This window comes from Notothenia coriiceps, unplaced genomic scaffold, assembly GCF_000735185.1.
Source record: "Notothenia coriiceps isolate Sejong01 unplaced genomic scaffold, NC01 NC01_scaffold00012815, whole genome shotgun sequence".
NCBI lineage: Eukaryota > Metazoa > Chordata > Actinopteri > Perciformes > Nototheniidae > Notothenia > Notothenia coriiceps.
This window is the reverse complement of record NW_011345516.1, coordinates 15,592-29,418: the sequence shown is the minus strand read 5'-3', so window position 1 is coordinate 29,418 and position 13,827 is coordinate 15,592. Positions and strand designations below refer to the sequence as shown.

Sequence of the window (13,827 nt, the reverse complement as noted above, 5' to 3'; positions counted from 1 at the left end):
TTTTAGGTGATTTAGTGAGTGAAAATTAATGGCTTTTTATTTAGTCTGCACAGATTTCTTTTTTCCCACCTAACTCCACCCCCACTATCTTCTGGCCTCACAGCGTGTGACAGGAAGGGGTGGAGAAAGGGGGAGAGGCCGGGGCTGTGAGGGGACGGGGGCGAGACAGTCTCACGGACATCTTCAAAGAGACTGCCTTAATCAACACCTAGATTAACATCAGAGGCTTATAACATGCCGGTGCGAAATCAAACCTGCCTGTTATAACACCTCAACCCTCAGATCAAAGGACAGACATCAAAGGCTAATTAGATTAGACAACAAAGGGCTGTGAGGGGACGGGGGCGAGACAGTCTCGCACACATCTTCAAAGAGACTGCCTTAATCAACACCTAGATTAACATCAGAGGCTTATAACATGCCGGTGTGAAATCACACCTGCCTGTTATAACACCTCAACCCTCACATCAAAGGATTAGACAACAAAGGCGCTACACAGGGGGGCATTTCATACCTACGTGTTATGACACCTCACCCCTCACATCAAAGATTCTCACACCTACGTGTGATATCACACCTAGGTGTGACATCCATCTCGAACAAAGGGAGGCGGGACTTAGCTCATTAGCATAAGTAGGGAGAGGTGTGACCTGTCACACCACCTGTCACTTTTCATGCATAGTAATGTGATGGATGCCGTATGAATATAACTACTGTCATGAACGCAAGAAATCTACCCTCGTGGGGGCGCGCTCATGTGATTGGCTTAGAATTGAGGAGACATCTATAGATAGTACGAATCTGGTGACCGTCAGGGGAGTCTAAAAAAAAACACACACAAATGCACAGCGTTCCGTGCACAGAAAGCGGTTTGTGTTTACAGGTGCAGTGTTTTTAAACGGAAAACAAATATGTGAGGATCAAAACTACATATGTAAAAACTTTTTTCTGTATTTGGATTTTATTTACATGTATATGAAACGGAACATATTTGTGTGTGCATTGAAAAACACAAGTGTGAATCCTTTTGCGGATCATGAAATACAAGTGTGAATCCTTCTGTGTGCATGTGTGTATTATGAGACTGTTCTAAGCCCATAGAATGGACACAAAGGTGTAACGTGTAACTCAGCAGAATCTGAGAAGAGCAGCACCAGCGGCAAAGAGCTGTGGCTTTTACTGTTTACTTCACTGTGTTTCCCTTCATTAGAACAGCTGAATAGAGATCGAGGCTGCTACGTTTAACCACACACACCTCTACACACATCGAACTACAAGAGTATTCCCCCAGCCAAATGAACTCAGAAGTCCACAGAAACATTTTGTCTGCCAATTTAAAGAGGGATGCAACCAAACTGATCGGGAGATCCTTCATCATGCAGCAAGACAACGACCCAAACACACTGCCAAAACCACCAAGGAGTTTATCCGGGAAAAGAAGTGGAAGGTCTGGCCAAGTCAATCTCCAGACTACAACCCTGTTGAGCGTGCATTTGACCTGCTGAAGAGGAGACTGAAGGGAGAAACCCCCGAAACAAACAGCAACTGAAAGAGGCTGCGCTGAAAGCCTGGAAGAGCATCACAAAGAAGAATGCTAAAGTTTGGTGATGTCAAAGGGTCACTTGAAGTCTCTGTTCCTATGCTTTTGCTCACATGAAAAATGGGTGGATTTAAACAAAAGGTGCTTTCTTCTCAGTTGTTTAACAGATCTAGATGGAAATACCTGGAGTTAAAAGCTGAAATACTGACCTTTTGTCTCATATTCATCTTCTGATGTCAAACCTAATTGTTTTCAGTGTAGAGCTAAAATAAAGCAGTTGGCCTCGCCCAATAGTTTTGGAGGAGACTGTATGTGGAGAGGGACATAGGTACAGTAGATATAAATATGTGTGTGTTGATACTGTGGTTGCAACTGCATTTACACATGACAACATATCAATGATGACAAAAACACATTTCCCAATAATTAGTTGAGTTTTAATCATTTTCCAACTATTACACAAAATATTGGTTGATTTAAGTATTCTACTCCACTTATTCACATTATTGTTTCCTTTTTTTTTGTTTAACTTTGTATTGAACATTCTATTTCTTTGAAACCATGTCAGATTACTTCTATTACTTCCAGTTCTCAGACCACGGATTACTCTGAAATCAAAGAGACCTGTATTTATTCAGCATAACCAATACATCACAAATGCAGTCATGAATCCTTTTTTGTAAAAATAAATACATAAATACATTAATAATAATAAAATCAGGAGTTAAAGCGGAGTACCTTAAAGTGCATTCAATGTTCCACAGACTTCCCCTCTAATAGTGTTCAAGTGCATTTAAGTAAGAGGCACACAAGGCACTCGTGGATCTGCAGCTGCAGTCAGAGAGCTGCAGCAGGTCAAATGAAGGACTTGTATTTACTTCGTACAAGAAAAAATGGAAATGTCTTCAGCCGACTGGTGAAATATTCAAATGTCACGAGCTAAGACGACATTTTTTCCTGATGACTCATTTGAAACCTGCATAGAGGGGGCCTGCTTTAAAAGAAAACATATGTTAACTGATATTTTGTACAGGAATAAGGAAGAATGGAGGTGTGTCCCGTGACACTAAACTCAACATTTTATACTGCTATTTCTTAAAAATACAGAATCTGCAGTGTCCACTTAATCTCACAATGTTTCCCTTAACAGTACAAATGCTGCATGTCCTCCCCTTCCTGTCTCTCCTGTTCTGGACTGAATAATAAGGTCAAAAAGCACAACATATAATCCTAAAAACATGCTTTCCAGTGAATCATTGTTAAACAAATGAAGTCACATCATGATGAGACATGTTGCTGCTTTCCTGCTCGGTCACATCTCGCTCCCTAAAACAACTGACTGAATGGATCTAATGGATTTAAAGGAACATTGGACCTTGGAAAACAAAAGGAAATGTTATGTTCCATAAACAACGTTATGGTCCTGATTCAATCTTGTGTGCGTATGAATTACTAAGCTACAGCTACTGTATCGTTGTCCTTGGGGCTGCAGCAAGCGGCCAACTGAGAGAGCCTGAGAGCACGTGTAAGAAAAACATGAATGATGTCTGTGATGTGCTATAGCAGAGCCCTTTAAGACAAAGATTCTCCCTTCACACTGAGCAGGAGCTCCTGACATATCATTGGCAAGTTGCTGGTACCCCAGTAAACTACTGCCATGAATTTAATGTAAACATTTGTCCCCTGAATTGCGCAAGACATGTTTATATAAGAGTAACTACAATGAGTTGCTTCAATCGAGTCTTCATCAACCTCTCTGCCTTCAGGTTCTCATTCCTCTTCATTCATATCACCTCACCTTTATTTTTCAAACCCTGATATTTCATAATGGGATTTGAATATGTCGAGTGTCAGCTGCATGTTTCTTGGAGGCCAACGCAGCAAATCTTCAGCTCAAAACAAAACGCATAAAGCCGCCAGCCTCCAGCCTCTGCCCCTCCTCACTTTGACTGGACCCCCAGTTGGACCTTGAGGTACTCGTAGACCACATAGCTGATGCTGACTGATGGAATGACCTTCATGAAGTTGGGAGCCAGGCCCCGATAGAGTCCCAAGGGCCCCTCGGTCTTAACGATGTGTCTGAACAGGGTGCTCATGGTCATTTGAGGGCCCCCTTCCTGGGTAGCTGAGGAAAACAGAGGGAGACAGGCTGATCCAACACATGTGAACTCCTGAAACACCACGTACACCACAGATGCTCCAACCTGGACCTTTAAGTACAACTGAAGTAAAGTTCTGGAGTAAAACTACTTAGTTACCTTCTACCTGTGAATATTTTCAACTATATCAACTTTACATTTAGAACTGTATTCTTATCTTAGTTCTAGCTCTTATATCTTTTATTACCATTAGCATATTTTGGAATCTACTTGCACCTGCAAAATGTGTTGTACTCCTACATGCACTAGCTACTGTTACCTCATACTGTGGGTAAGAAAAAGGCTTCATAAAGTCCTACTTTCCATGTATTAGCATTTTTAAGACTTTTGGAAAATTGATATAAGAAACGACTTATGTCCAGCTGTAGTAAGAGAGGTTTAAGAAACTAAAATGTTGTAGCAATAGGTACAGTTGGACCTTGAGGTACAGTTGGACCTTGAGGTACAGTCCTTACAAAAAAGTACTGACTAATAAGAACAATGGATGGGGCTGTTCCTGAACCTTATCATATCTTTATACATTTTTAACAGACAGCAGTTGTCAGTGTTGTAAGAATAACCCATATCCTTTACTTAAGTAAAAGTACAAAATTAGTATTATCAACTAAATGCATTATATCAACAGTAAAAGCACTTTTTATGCAGAATAGATCTTAGTACTTTGTTATAATAATAGTAATTATATTATAATGTTTTTCTACTTTCAAGAGCATTTAAGGATTGTAGTTTGTCGTTGTGGACCAAATTTTGACACGTGAAATACTGCGTAGATTAGTAGTACCGTATCGCATTATGCCATATTAACATATTTGCACATGTACAAAGTAACTAGTAAATGTTTATAGTAAAACGTGCAATATTTTCCTCTGAAATGTAGCATAGTAAAAGTATAAAGTGGCATTAAAATTAAATACTCAAGTACAGTACAAATGTGTACAAAAAAGTACTTAAGTACAATACTTGGGTAAATATACTTGGTTACCTTCCACCACTGTGTACAGTAAAGGAGAGTTCTGCAGGGACTGACCTTGTGCCTGCATCCGAGTGCGGACCAGGGCCAGGGGGTAGCTGGACAGCTGGCCACAGGTGCAAGAGGTGGTGCCGCAGGCCAGCAGCACGAACACCCCCGGGTCAGCGCTGTCTGTGGCGAAGCGCTGCAGCCAGTAATTTTTCAGAGTCTGCAGAGGGGAGGACAGCTGTCACTTTCAACCACACAACAAAGAGAAGGTATCATCACCATCACCCCAGCAACAAACTGTTCTGCCTGCTCCCGTTGGCAGGCAGTACTGCAGCATCCGGACAAAATCCACCAGACCCAGGGACAGTTGTACCCCACAGGCCATCAGAAGGACAACCACCACACACACCTCATAGACTGCCAGGTCGATGCCAGCGTAGGGGATGATGCCCAGCATGTTGGGGACGTAGCCCTTGTAGAAAGCAGCCGCCCCCTCCTTCTGAAAGATATGTTTGGCACAATGCACGATGCCCGAGTACTGGCCCGTCTTCCTCAGAGCTAAGCGTGTCTTCAGGACCTGAGCGAGTGGACAGAGAGGGTCGTCAGGCCTTCTGACAGGTGAAGGAAAACACCACTTTGTCCAACAAACATAGACTATTATATATATGCCGTGCATTATCTTTCACATTTAAATAGCTTGGGTGTCATGAACCTCATTTACATAAATGACTTGCTCACACTTTGTACATAACTGGAGGTCTGTGAGTCTGCGAGTGAAGATCTGATTCCTCCAGAAAGGAGGTCACAGTACAGAACATGATGGTTTCAAGGCTAAAAGTTCAAATGGGCAGTCAGTCACAATACAAAAATAATCCAGTTTCTGCATACTGCAAAAATAAAAAAAAGTTGCTACAAAACAGTGACAAAATTAATAGAATTATTTTGTTAGCGAGGTCTCTCTGGTAAAGGCATTAGTGATCCTGGTCTCTAACCTCCATGGGGTAGATGCTGCTCTGAGCGATGGCTCCAGCCAGAGAGCCGGCCACCAGCCGCTCCGCAATGCCCAGCGTCTCCTGGTTACTTCCCATCAATCGTTTAATCTGACAGACAGGAATGTTTATGTCATGCAACAGCACAAAATGTGAGGGAAATACAGCTCTTACTGGGGTCATTGCTGTATTGGTGCAAACCTGTTCGTAGGCCATGAACTTAATAGCAGACTCGGGGGCTATTTTAAGGACATTGATGCCGTTGCCTCGCCACAGTGACCTCACACCTCCCTCTCGGATCATCTGCATGAAGCCTCCAGAGATACGCATGCTGTTGCTCTTGGAGGAGTGAACCTGGAGCCCAGCACAGGAAACACAGTCCACTTGTTTTCATACTGTGACCACTCAATATCTTCCTTTTGTTTAGTAAAGTCATCAGTGTGCATACTTTACCTGCATGAGTACTTTGAGCCTGTCCAGTGGTGCAGTACAGGTTCGAGACACAGCGCCCGCTCCACCTCCAGCCACTAGATGTCGCCACAACATTCCTGTTTTCTTCTCTTCAGCTGTGAACTCATCAGGGACCAACACACTCTCACCAACATCAAAGATCTGAGGGGGGAGCAGAGTATAAAGGTGTTAGTGTATACCATACTCATACCATCAAACACAAATGCTGTCAAACTGATATTGAGATACAATATTAGTTTGATGTAGTGCACAGCACGCATCGGCAGAGGTAAGTCTCTACTGGGGGGAAATGCAACTGAGCTGCATGTCTGGGGGTCCCCTCACAGGACTAGTCAAAGAGAAACATGCCTCTGGGTTAAGTGCTGATGATAAAGGGGAGACAGCCAACGTGAGCAAAGCTTTGTGGTCACATGATTTTATTTACCAGTCTGGCACCACCCCCTACACATCCTCGCTGATCAGCACACTGATGTGCCGGTGCGGTGTGATACAGTTCAAACTGCTGCATGTTCCATGCTCCATTGGGCTTAACAAAGGATTCAGTGTTATCATTATTATAATTCATTATAAAATTCCAGAAGGTGAAACAAGGTTAATTATCTGCTCCGTTCAAAGGTAAATATTGTTCATGGGGTTAATTATTACTCTTTTTGTGGGTGGTAGGTTGAGGAGGACATATCTCAGGGTAAGCAAGCTAATACAATTAGCATCTATTAGTGGCTGTTTATTTATGTTTCTATTGTATTTTCATAATTTCTAACGTGACATCCTGGAGACATATTTACTTCTTGCTCTTCTCATGCATTGCTCACACTTATTCATTCAGTATATTTCAGTAGGAGGGATGAGATTTGACTCATAATGTTGGTTTTGAAGCAGAGTGTGTACCGTGGAGTGTTTCCAGTAGAGGATGATCTCAGGAATGTTGTCTGCTGGATGGAGGAGGTGATAATCCCGCCACTCATTCCAGTCAATAGTCATTGTGCCATTTTTGTCCATACTGGGGAGGAAAATAAAACACTTTTATGAATCTGACAGTTTTAGAGAGTAGAAAGAACAAAGATGGCAGTCTGCTCACATGCACTGTTACTTCTCCAAAGTTGTGATACTGTGATCATGGCTCCATCTATGAGTTCAAGTGCATTCTGTTGTTGCAGCAGGATGCTTTGCTTGCACTCTGTGCCTGATTCACTGTATTAACACAGCATTTCTTAGTTTTTCCATTGTGTTAATTGGTAATTCTGAAATAGCTAAATAAATTGCAGTAACTGAATTAGACTGACTGATTAGCACTGACGATTAACACTATAGAAGCTACTTACTACAAGATAGGGGCCCAGATATGACCCCTCCATATTCTGAGAGCACCCAAAGAGAAGAACAGACAGACAAGGGGACAGACAGGAAGTGGTTAGAGGGATTGGACAAGGATCACACTGAGACAGTTGCTGCTAATGGATAGAACATTAGAAGTTTACATGAGTAGAAAAGAACAGCAGCCGAGTTAAAACGTAATGATATTACGGAAGAGTAGTTAAAGAGAGACATAAAAAAGAAACACACACACACACACACACACACACACACACACACACACACACACACACACACACACACACACACACACACACACACACACATTAGAAGTGGATCCCAGCATTTCTCTCACCTTCTGAGGATCTTCTCAGACTGTTCCTCAGAGATGATCACCCCCAGGTCACGCAGAGACTGCATTATTTCTTGCGAGTCAATCCGGCCTACATCACAAAAATAAGTCTAGAGGTTAGACTTGAAGCTCTGCTCCTCTTGTGCAATACTTCATGATGCAATACTTAACCATCCTGTGACAGTGTGATCATGTATTTGTCCTATCTGTTTTTAACACACATTCTAAGAAGATTCCTTACCATCATTCTTCTTGTCGAGACTCTTGAAGACCAGCCGGAGTTTCTTCTCGTGGTCTCTGAGATAATGGACAAACTCTTCAAAGTCTAACTGTCCGTCCAGGTCCTTGTCTCCTGCTTTCACTATTTTCTATAAGGAGAGAATAGAAGCTTTTGAGGGACTGATTCTCAGTAGTGCTTGTTGCATTAGCTGTACATACAGTGACTGTAAAGGATATTAGCCGATTCCTCCATAGCTTTGTGGACAGAGTGATGTGACAAACAGAAGGTCAGAGTGGAAGCTTCCACCATCTCCTGTCATCTGTGCAATGTTGACGCAGCCTGCAGTTCAGACCACTTTACAGCTATCACACATTTCAGCTTATCTGTACTCTAAGACAGTCCCTTCCATGCTCTGCCAATATAGTCTGCTAAAGCAACTGGAAGGATTTCTACAAGGATTAACAGTGAGCTGGAGCTTGAATACACACAGACAGGTAATGGCTACCTGAGGGAAGGAACACCTGCACGAGCAGACCAAAGTGGTACTCTACATTTTGGTATATTTCACAGAATCCACCTGAGCAATACTTTTCCAAATCATTAGTGCTGTTAGCCAGGAGGAGCAACTGACTAAGCAAAAAACAAACAACTATGTGCACAATTAACTCACAGGATGGAGACAAGTCCATTGGTCAAACAACTAGCTTAAATTGTATGGCAGCACTCTTGATTAGCTATTGACTGTACATTTGTCTTTAAAGTAACCATATGTTATCACAGTACAACTGACAACATGACACCTTTTACTAGCAAAGCCCCCAATCCTTAACAAATAGTCTAACTCATTGTGGTCTCAGTTAGATCCTGGGACATATAGACACAGACACATGAGGTTCCCTCCACTGTGTAACTGTAAGTTGAAGGATCACAATAAAGAAAGATTGTTTTCTCTTTGTGGCATATTCCTGAAAAGCATCATCAGAGCACAGATGGAACTACACTACACTGAATGAAAAGCAGCCATACTGATTGTGTCATTTTCAATTGTATGATGCACATTTCAACAGCCCTAATCAAATCTATCAAATGCTGATAGGTATACCGATAGGCACTTTATTTATCTTGCTAAAGCATAAGCTGTTTAAACATCTAAATGTTCCAGCTAGAACTCGAAAGTATTCCGCTGTGTATTGACTGCTCTAACTGTGGTACCCTTTGCAGCTTCAGTAGAGCTGGTCAGTTAAGAGTGTTTGCACTTGGTAGTTTCCAGGTGTAGATGTCTGAGTACAGAGCAATGTGTTTCTGGAAAATAGCCTTTAGCTCAGTGAGCCAACAGTGGGTAAACAGAGACCAACAACACTGAGATCAGCAGCTCTGGGAGGCTGTACTTGGGAACAGCGTTGCTCTGAAATGTCACATCCAGGAGATGTCGAGAAATCTCACAGGACAATTTAAAACTCTCTCCTAATGTTAGTGATGGATACAAAGGTCAGAAGTCCAGTCTCCTGCTTTATCCTACCTGTTGAAGACTCTTAGGAGGTGCCACAAGGATATATACAGTGTTCTTCTTTGGAGTTTCAGTCCTGCTGATTTCTTTACTGTCAAAGGAGGGCACAGTATTTTTCTCTCTGCAGTTCCCATCGGCCTCTGTCTCTTTCTCCCCTGGCAACTGAGGATCAGCAGGCTGACACTGCGTCCTGCCAAAAAGCCTCTGGCACAGGAAAGTAAGCATCCCCTCCATCATACTCAAGCTGGGACTAAGTGTGTCTCGCAGCAACAAAACTTCACTGTGTGCTGCTGGCTGAAATCAAAGACATGCAATAGCAGAAAAGGTGTGGAAAGGTCAGCTGAGGACAGAGTGGGGCTGAGTTCTCCTCTTTCTTCCTACTCACTGGTCCAGCTCAGTGTCTCATCTTCTTACTGGATCTTTTCTCATTACATCACTCACTTGACAGACAGCCAGGCTCAGGTCGACAGACGTAAAAAAAAAGCAGCAGGATAAAAACTAAATTCTCATATCCAACTCTTGCTGTGTTACTTCTGAGGAATGACCCAGAATTTTGCACTCCAAGTACTTCTTGTTAGGTTGAGGAATTATTTGTAGCAGCACCAGCAGTCAGGATTTGCCATTTTGCCGGCTTCACTAGCAGCAGCCAAAGAAATGCAGTAAAGAGAACCTGCAGAAACCTGCATCCTCACTGCAGCTGAGCCCGACCAATCACTGCAGCTCATACTAGCAGGTTCAATCGTCAAGCCGTGGAATGAGCCTCTCAGCCAATGGAGAAAAGGATTGCCGCATGGAAATTAATTCATGCCATCAATCTTTAGCCAGAGAAGAAGGAGTGGGCGGAGTGAGAGCAGGGTTTCCCCTCAGTAGCCCCTCCCTCACAGCAGAAAATCTGCTGACTGATGCCTCCCTCCCTCATCCTCCTCCTGAGTCATTGCAGGCTCATAGTCAGCATCCAGCAGGCGAACCCATCCACCCGACATCAGAGCTCAGCCCTATTTGAACACATAGAGGGTTCCTCCCGCTGTGAAAACTACAGTATTTTCTTAAATTGCTCAAGACTTCCAGCTGCTGTCTGCAGATCTGTTTCATTGACTGCACTGCCAGTAGAGCACACTGATCCCAGGAGGAATTGGTTATTGACAGAAACTCTCTCTGTCAATAACCTCTCGAGGATCTCTCTTATATGTCCAACAAAAAACCTATGCAGGTCCCGATGCTCAAATACTGCAACCAGGCTCTACCTACTAGCATGAGAGATATCACATTTCAGTTTCTACCTATTCCAATTTTTTATTTGTATCAAATTCTACAACCAAAACCAGTCATGTGTTGATCTAGAAAAACCTTTAGGCAATTGGAGAGGTTGAACACTTTTCCCTGTTTTAGTTTTAATAATTAAAAAGTAACAATTTAGTTTTTGGACTAAATTCTGTTGTCTATGATACACTAAAGATGTATGCAAACCCCTCAAGTATATTAAGTCCTTAAAATGTCACTTTCACAGATCTACTCATGGTTCTCTCTCACGACTCAGCTTTAGTCCAAAACCTAAAAAACAATAGCTGCTTTTACTGTTGGTAGAGGTATTATAAGCCTATGTACTGGAATATAAGAAATTAAACAATCAACAAGGTTTTGCTTTGGATTTGATCCATATTTAGAAGGATAGCTCAAATATCTTGTCCAAAGAGCACACACTTTTTTTTTTAAACCGGGGAGAATTTCTCGTAGCATTTTTTGATTCAGTGAATTATTCAAAGTTGGAAGAGGTAATTTAAGACTTTTTGTGACAATTTGTATTAACCAGTAGACGACTCACTGCTCAATCTATGTCTTTTATCAAAATGCCCAGTTGTCCTACGGGTAAAAAAAAAAATGTTTACCAGGGTTCCTACAGTTTAAGGCTACGGACATATATGCGCAAAATTGTCATTCTTTTCCAATTCATGTACTTTCCAAGCCAGTGAAGGGACAAAAAACATTTGCCTCTAGTGAAGTAAATTCACATTCACAATTCATCATTACATAGCTTAATAGTTGGCTGCTATATTTATGCTCTGAAATTTGAATTGAGAACCTTTTTTGTAACATAAAACATGACATTGTTGTCCATTGAAAAAGTTAGAAGATCTACTTAAAATGTTGGCATAATAGGCTGGAACCCATAATTCTGAATGTCTTTTGCACTGCATTCATCAAGTATTATGTCTTCTTATCAAGTGTTGTGGTAGAAATGATGCTATTCAAACAAAGTCAATCTACTTTACATTACATTACATTGCATTTAGCTCTCGCTTTTATCAAAAGCGACTTACAATAAGTGCATTCGACCAGGAAGATACAACCTTGAAGAAAACAGAATCATATAAGTACATCAGGTTTCATAGAGCCAAACATTTCAAGTGCTACTCAACTGGCTTTAGATAAGCCAGCCCTTTATTAGTATATAAGTGCTTTGTTAGTAATTATATCGCTCAAAGTGGAGTCGAAAGAGATGAGTTTTCAGTCTGCGCCGGAGGATGTGTAAGCTTTCTGCTGTCCTGATTTCAATGGGGAGCTCATTCCACCATTTTGGAGCCAGGATAGCAAACCCACGAGTTTTTGCTGATGGGAACTTGGGTCCCCCTTGCAGTGAGGGTGCAGCGAGCTGTTTGGCTGATGCAGAGCGGAGTGCACGTGCTGGGGTGTACGGTTTAACCATGTCCTGGATGTAGTAAGGGCCAGATCCATTCGCAGCATGGTACGCAAGTACCAGTGTCTTGAAGTGGATTCTAGCAGTTTCCGGAAGCCAGTGAAGGGAGCGGCGTGGTGTGTGAGAATTTTGGAAGGTTGAAGACCAGACGAGCCGCTGCTTTCTGGATGAGCTGCAGAGGTCGGATGGCACTGGCAGGTAGACCAGCCAGGAGGGAGTTGCAGTAGTCTAGGCGTGAGATGACGAGAGCCTGGACCAGAACCTGCGTCGCTTTCTGGGTCAGCTGGGGACGTATCCTCCTGATGTTGTAAAGAGTGTATCTGCAGCAGCGGGTTGTAGCAGCGATGTTTGCAGTGAAGGACAGTTTGTTATCTAGGGTCACACCCAGATTCCTTGCAGTCTGAGTCGAGGAAACAACAGAGGTGCCGATGTTGATTGTTAGGTCAAGAGTGGGGACAATCTTTTCCCGGAAGGAAAGCAGTTCAGTCTTGTCAAGGTTTAGCTTGAGGTGATGAGCAGACATCCACTGAGAGATGTCTGCTAGGCAAGCAGAGATGCGTGCGACGACCTGGGGTCTCTGAGCGGGGGAAAGGACAGAATTAGTTGGGTGTCGTAAGGAGAAAGAACAAGGTAGAGAGTCCCGTTTTTCGGTGAAAGAAAGTTCTATTCTAGGTTAGAGGATAAGGTTAGGGTTTTTTGATAAAAGATAGAAGAGGTGGGAGAACCTGGGGGGTTTCGGGGAAGGGGCAGAGAGGGAAGACAGTTCGTTTGAAACAATTGGTGAAACTTTTCTTCCAACTACTATAAGGTGAGAAGAAGAAAAGACTGAGTGAAATGAGTGGCGTACCCAGTGGTCTGGGAGGGAAGTGTGGGCGTGTGACTGGAGGAAGAGGGGAGAGAGAGGTTCACTCCAAGAATGGGAGTAATGGAGACGGCAAGGATGGTGGACAGGAGACTGGGTATAGGGGAGTTTTGGAGGAAGCCTGACAGCGAGGCCTATAAGTATGGCAAAGAGTGGTAAAGTAGTTGTGAAAGAGATTGAAGACCAGTGAAAGGTTTGGTCAGAGTTCCTCCGTTCTCATTGGGAAGAGGATTTCTTTGGGTGAGAAGTTGGCAGACTACAATAATTTGATGTCCGACAGAGAGAGGAGGCAAGGACAGATTTTGTGAACTTGCGCGACAGAAAATTTGTTGAGAGGACAGGAGAGGTAGTCTTGTTGGAAAGACCTAGGCGTGGTCAGACCAAAGTTCCGTCCAGTGAAGTTGTCTTTGACGAGAGGAAACGACAGAGACTACTTGACGTGTGACGATTTCCGTCGGAGGGAGAGGAGACAGTAGGTAGGAAAACCTGGACAGACGACGTAAGCTGTGCCACTTAGTAGTCTAGGAGGAAGCGTGAGAGGTTTCTTGAACCTCAAAGTCCGAGAACGTGAACAGGGAGGAGTGGAGTATGGAGTTTCTGGCATGGATGTCCCAATGAAACCTCTCCCCAGGCTCAGGCCTGGGAACAAGTTGATTTTGATTGTCCCAGGGAGTCCGAGACAAGAACCAGGTGAGGAGAAGAGGAACATGTGTTTGAAGCGAGCCCAGACAGTAATCGACGTACCAAAAAGTATGGTGAC

General features: G+C 43.0%; 2 protein-coding genes across 3 annotated transcripts in view; both read right to left on the bottom strand.

Annotated features, from left to right (window-relative positions):
- Positions 1 to 1,955: 1,955 nt before the first annotated feature.
- On the bottom strand, positions 1,956 to 9,761 carry LOC104947605 (calcium-binding mitochondrial carrier protein SCaMC-2-B-like). Of its 2 annotated transcripts, XM_010773655.1 has the most exons (11): positions 9,523 to 9,761; positions 8,025 to 8,151; positions 7,787 to 7,874; positions 7,440 to 7,475; positions 7,006 to 7,117; positions 6,100 to 6,258; positions 5,848 to 6,000; positions 5,650 to 5,757; positions 5,067 to 5,234; positions 4,727 to 4,877; positions 1,956 to 3,665 (listed from the first exon to the last, which is right to left on the bottom strand). In XM_010773655.1, exons 1-11 carry the CDS (start codon positions 9,745 to 9,747, stop codon positions 3,481 to 3,483), a joined length of 1,512 nt encoding a protein of 503 aa, XP_010771957.1. In that variant the 5' UTR covers positions 9,748 to 9,761; the 3' UTR covers positions 1,956 to 3,480. The 2 variants fall into 2 exon arrangements, with proteins under 2 accessions (XP_010771957.1, XP_010771958.1); XM_010773656.1 differs by lacking the exon at positions 7,440 to 7,475.
- A 49-nt stretch (positions 9,762 to 9,810) lies between these two features.
- The window catches only part of LOC104947604 (nuclear apoptosis-inducing factor 1-like), an 8,647-nt gene continuing 4,630 nt past the window's right edge, over positions 9,811 to 13,827 (bottom strand). The window contains exons 3-4 of the mRNA XM_010773653.1: positions 13,229 to 13,233; positions 9,811 to 9,845 (exon numbers count right to left, since the gene is read on the bottom strand). Coding sequence (XP_010771955.1) covers positions 9,811 to 9,845; positions 13,229 to 13,233 — 40 coding nt within the window. The remainder of the gene's footprint in view (positions 9,846 to 13,228; positions 13,234 to 13,827) is intronic.

Bases quoted from the DNA above. Each gene is read 5' to 3' on its own strand.
- LOC104947605 (XM_010773655.1), bottom strand. From the start codon at position 9,747: ATGATGGAGGGGATGCTTACTTTCCTGTGCCAGAGGCTTTTTGGCAGG. The intron at 6,259-7,005 runs GTACACACTCTG...CTCCCCCCTCAG, and splicing joins TCTACTGGAAACACTCCACG to ATCTTTGATGTTGGTGAGAG. The intron at 6,001-6,099 runs GTAAAGTATGCA...GCTGGGCTCCAG, and splicing joins GGCTCAAAGTACTCATGCAG to GTTCACTCCTCCAAGAGCAA.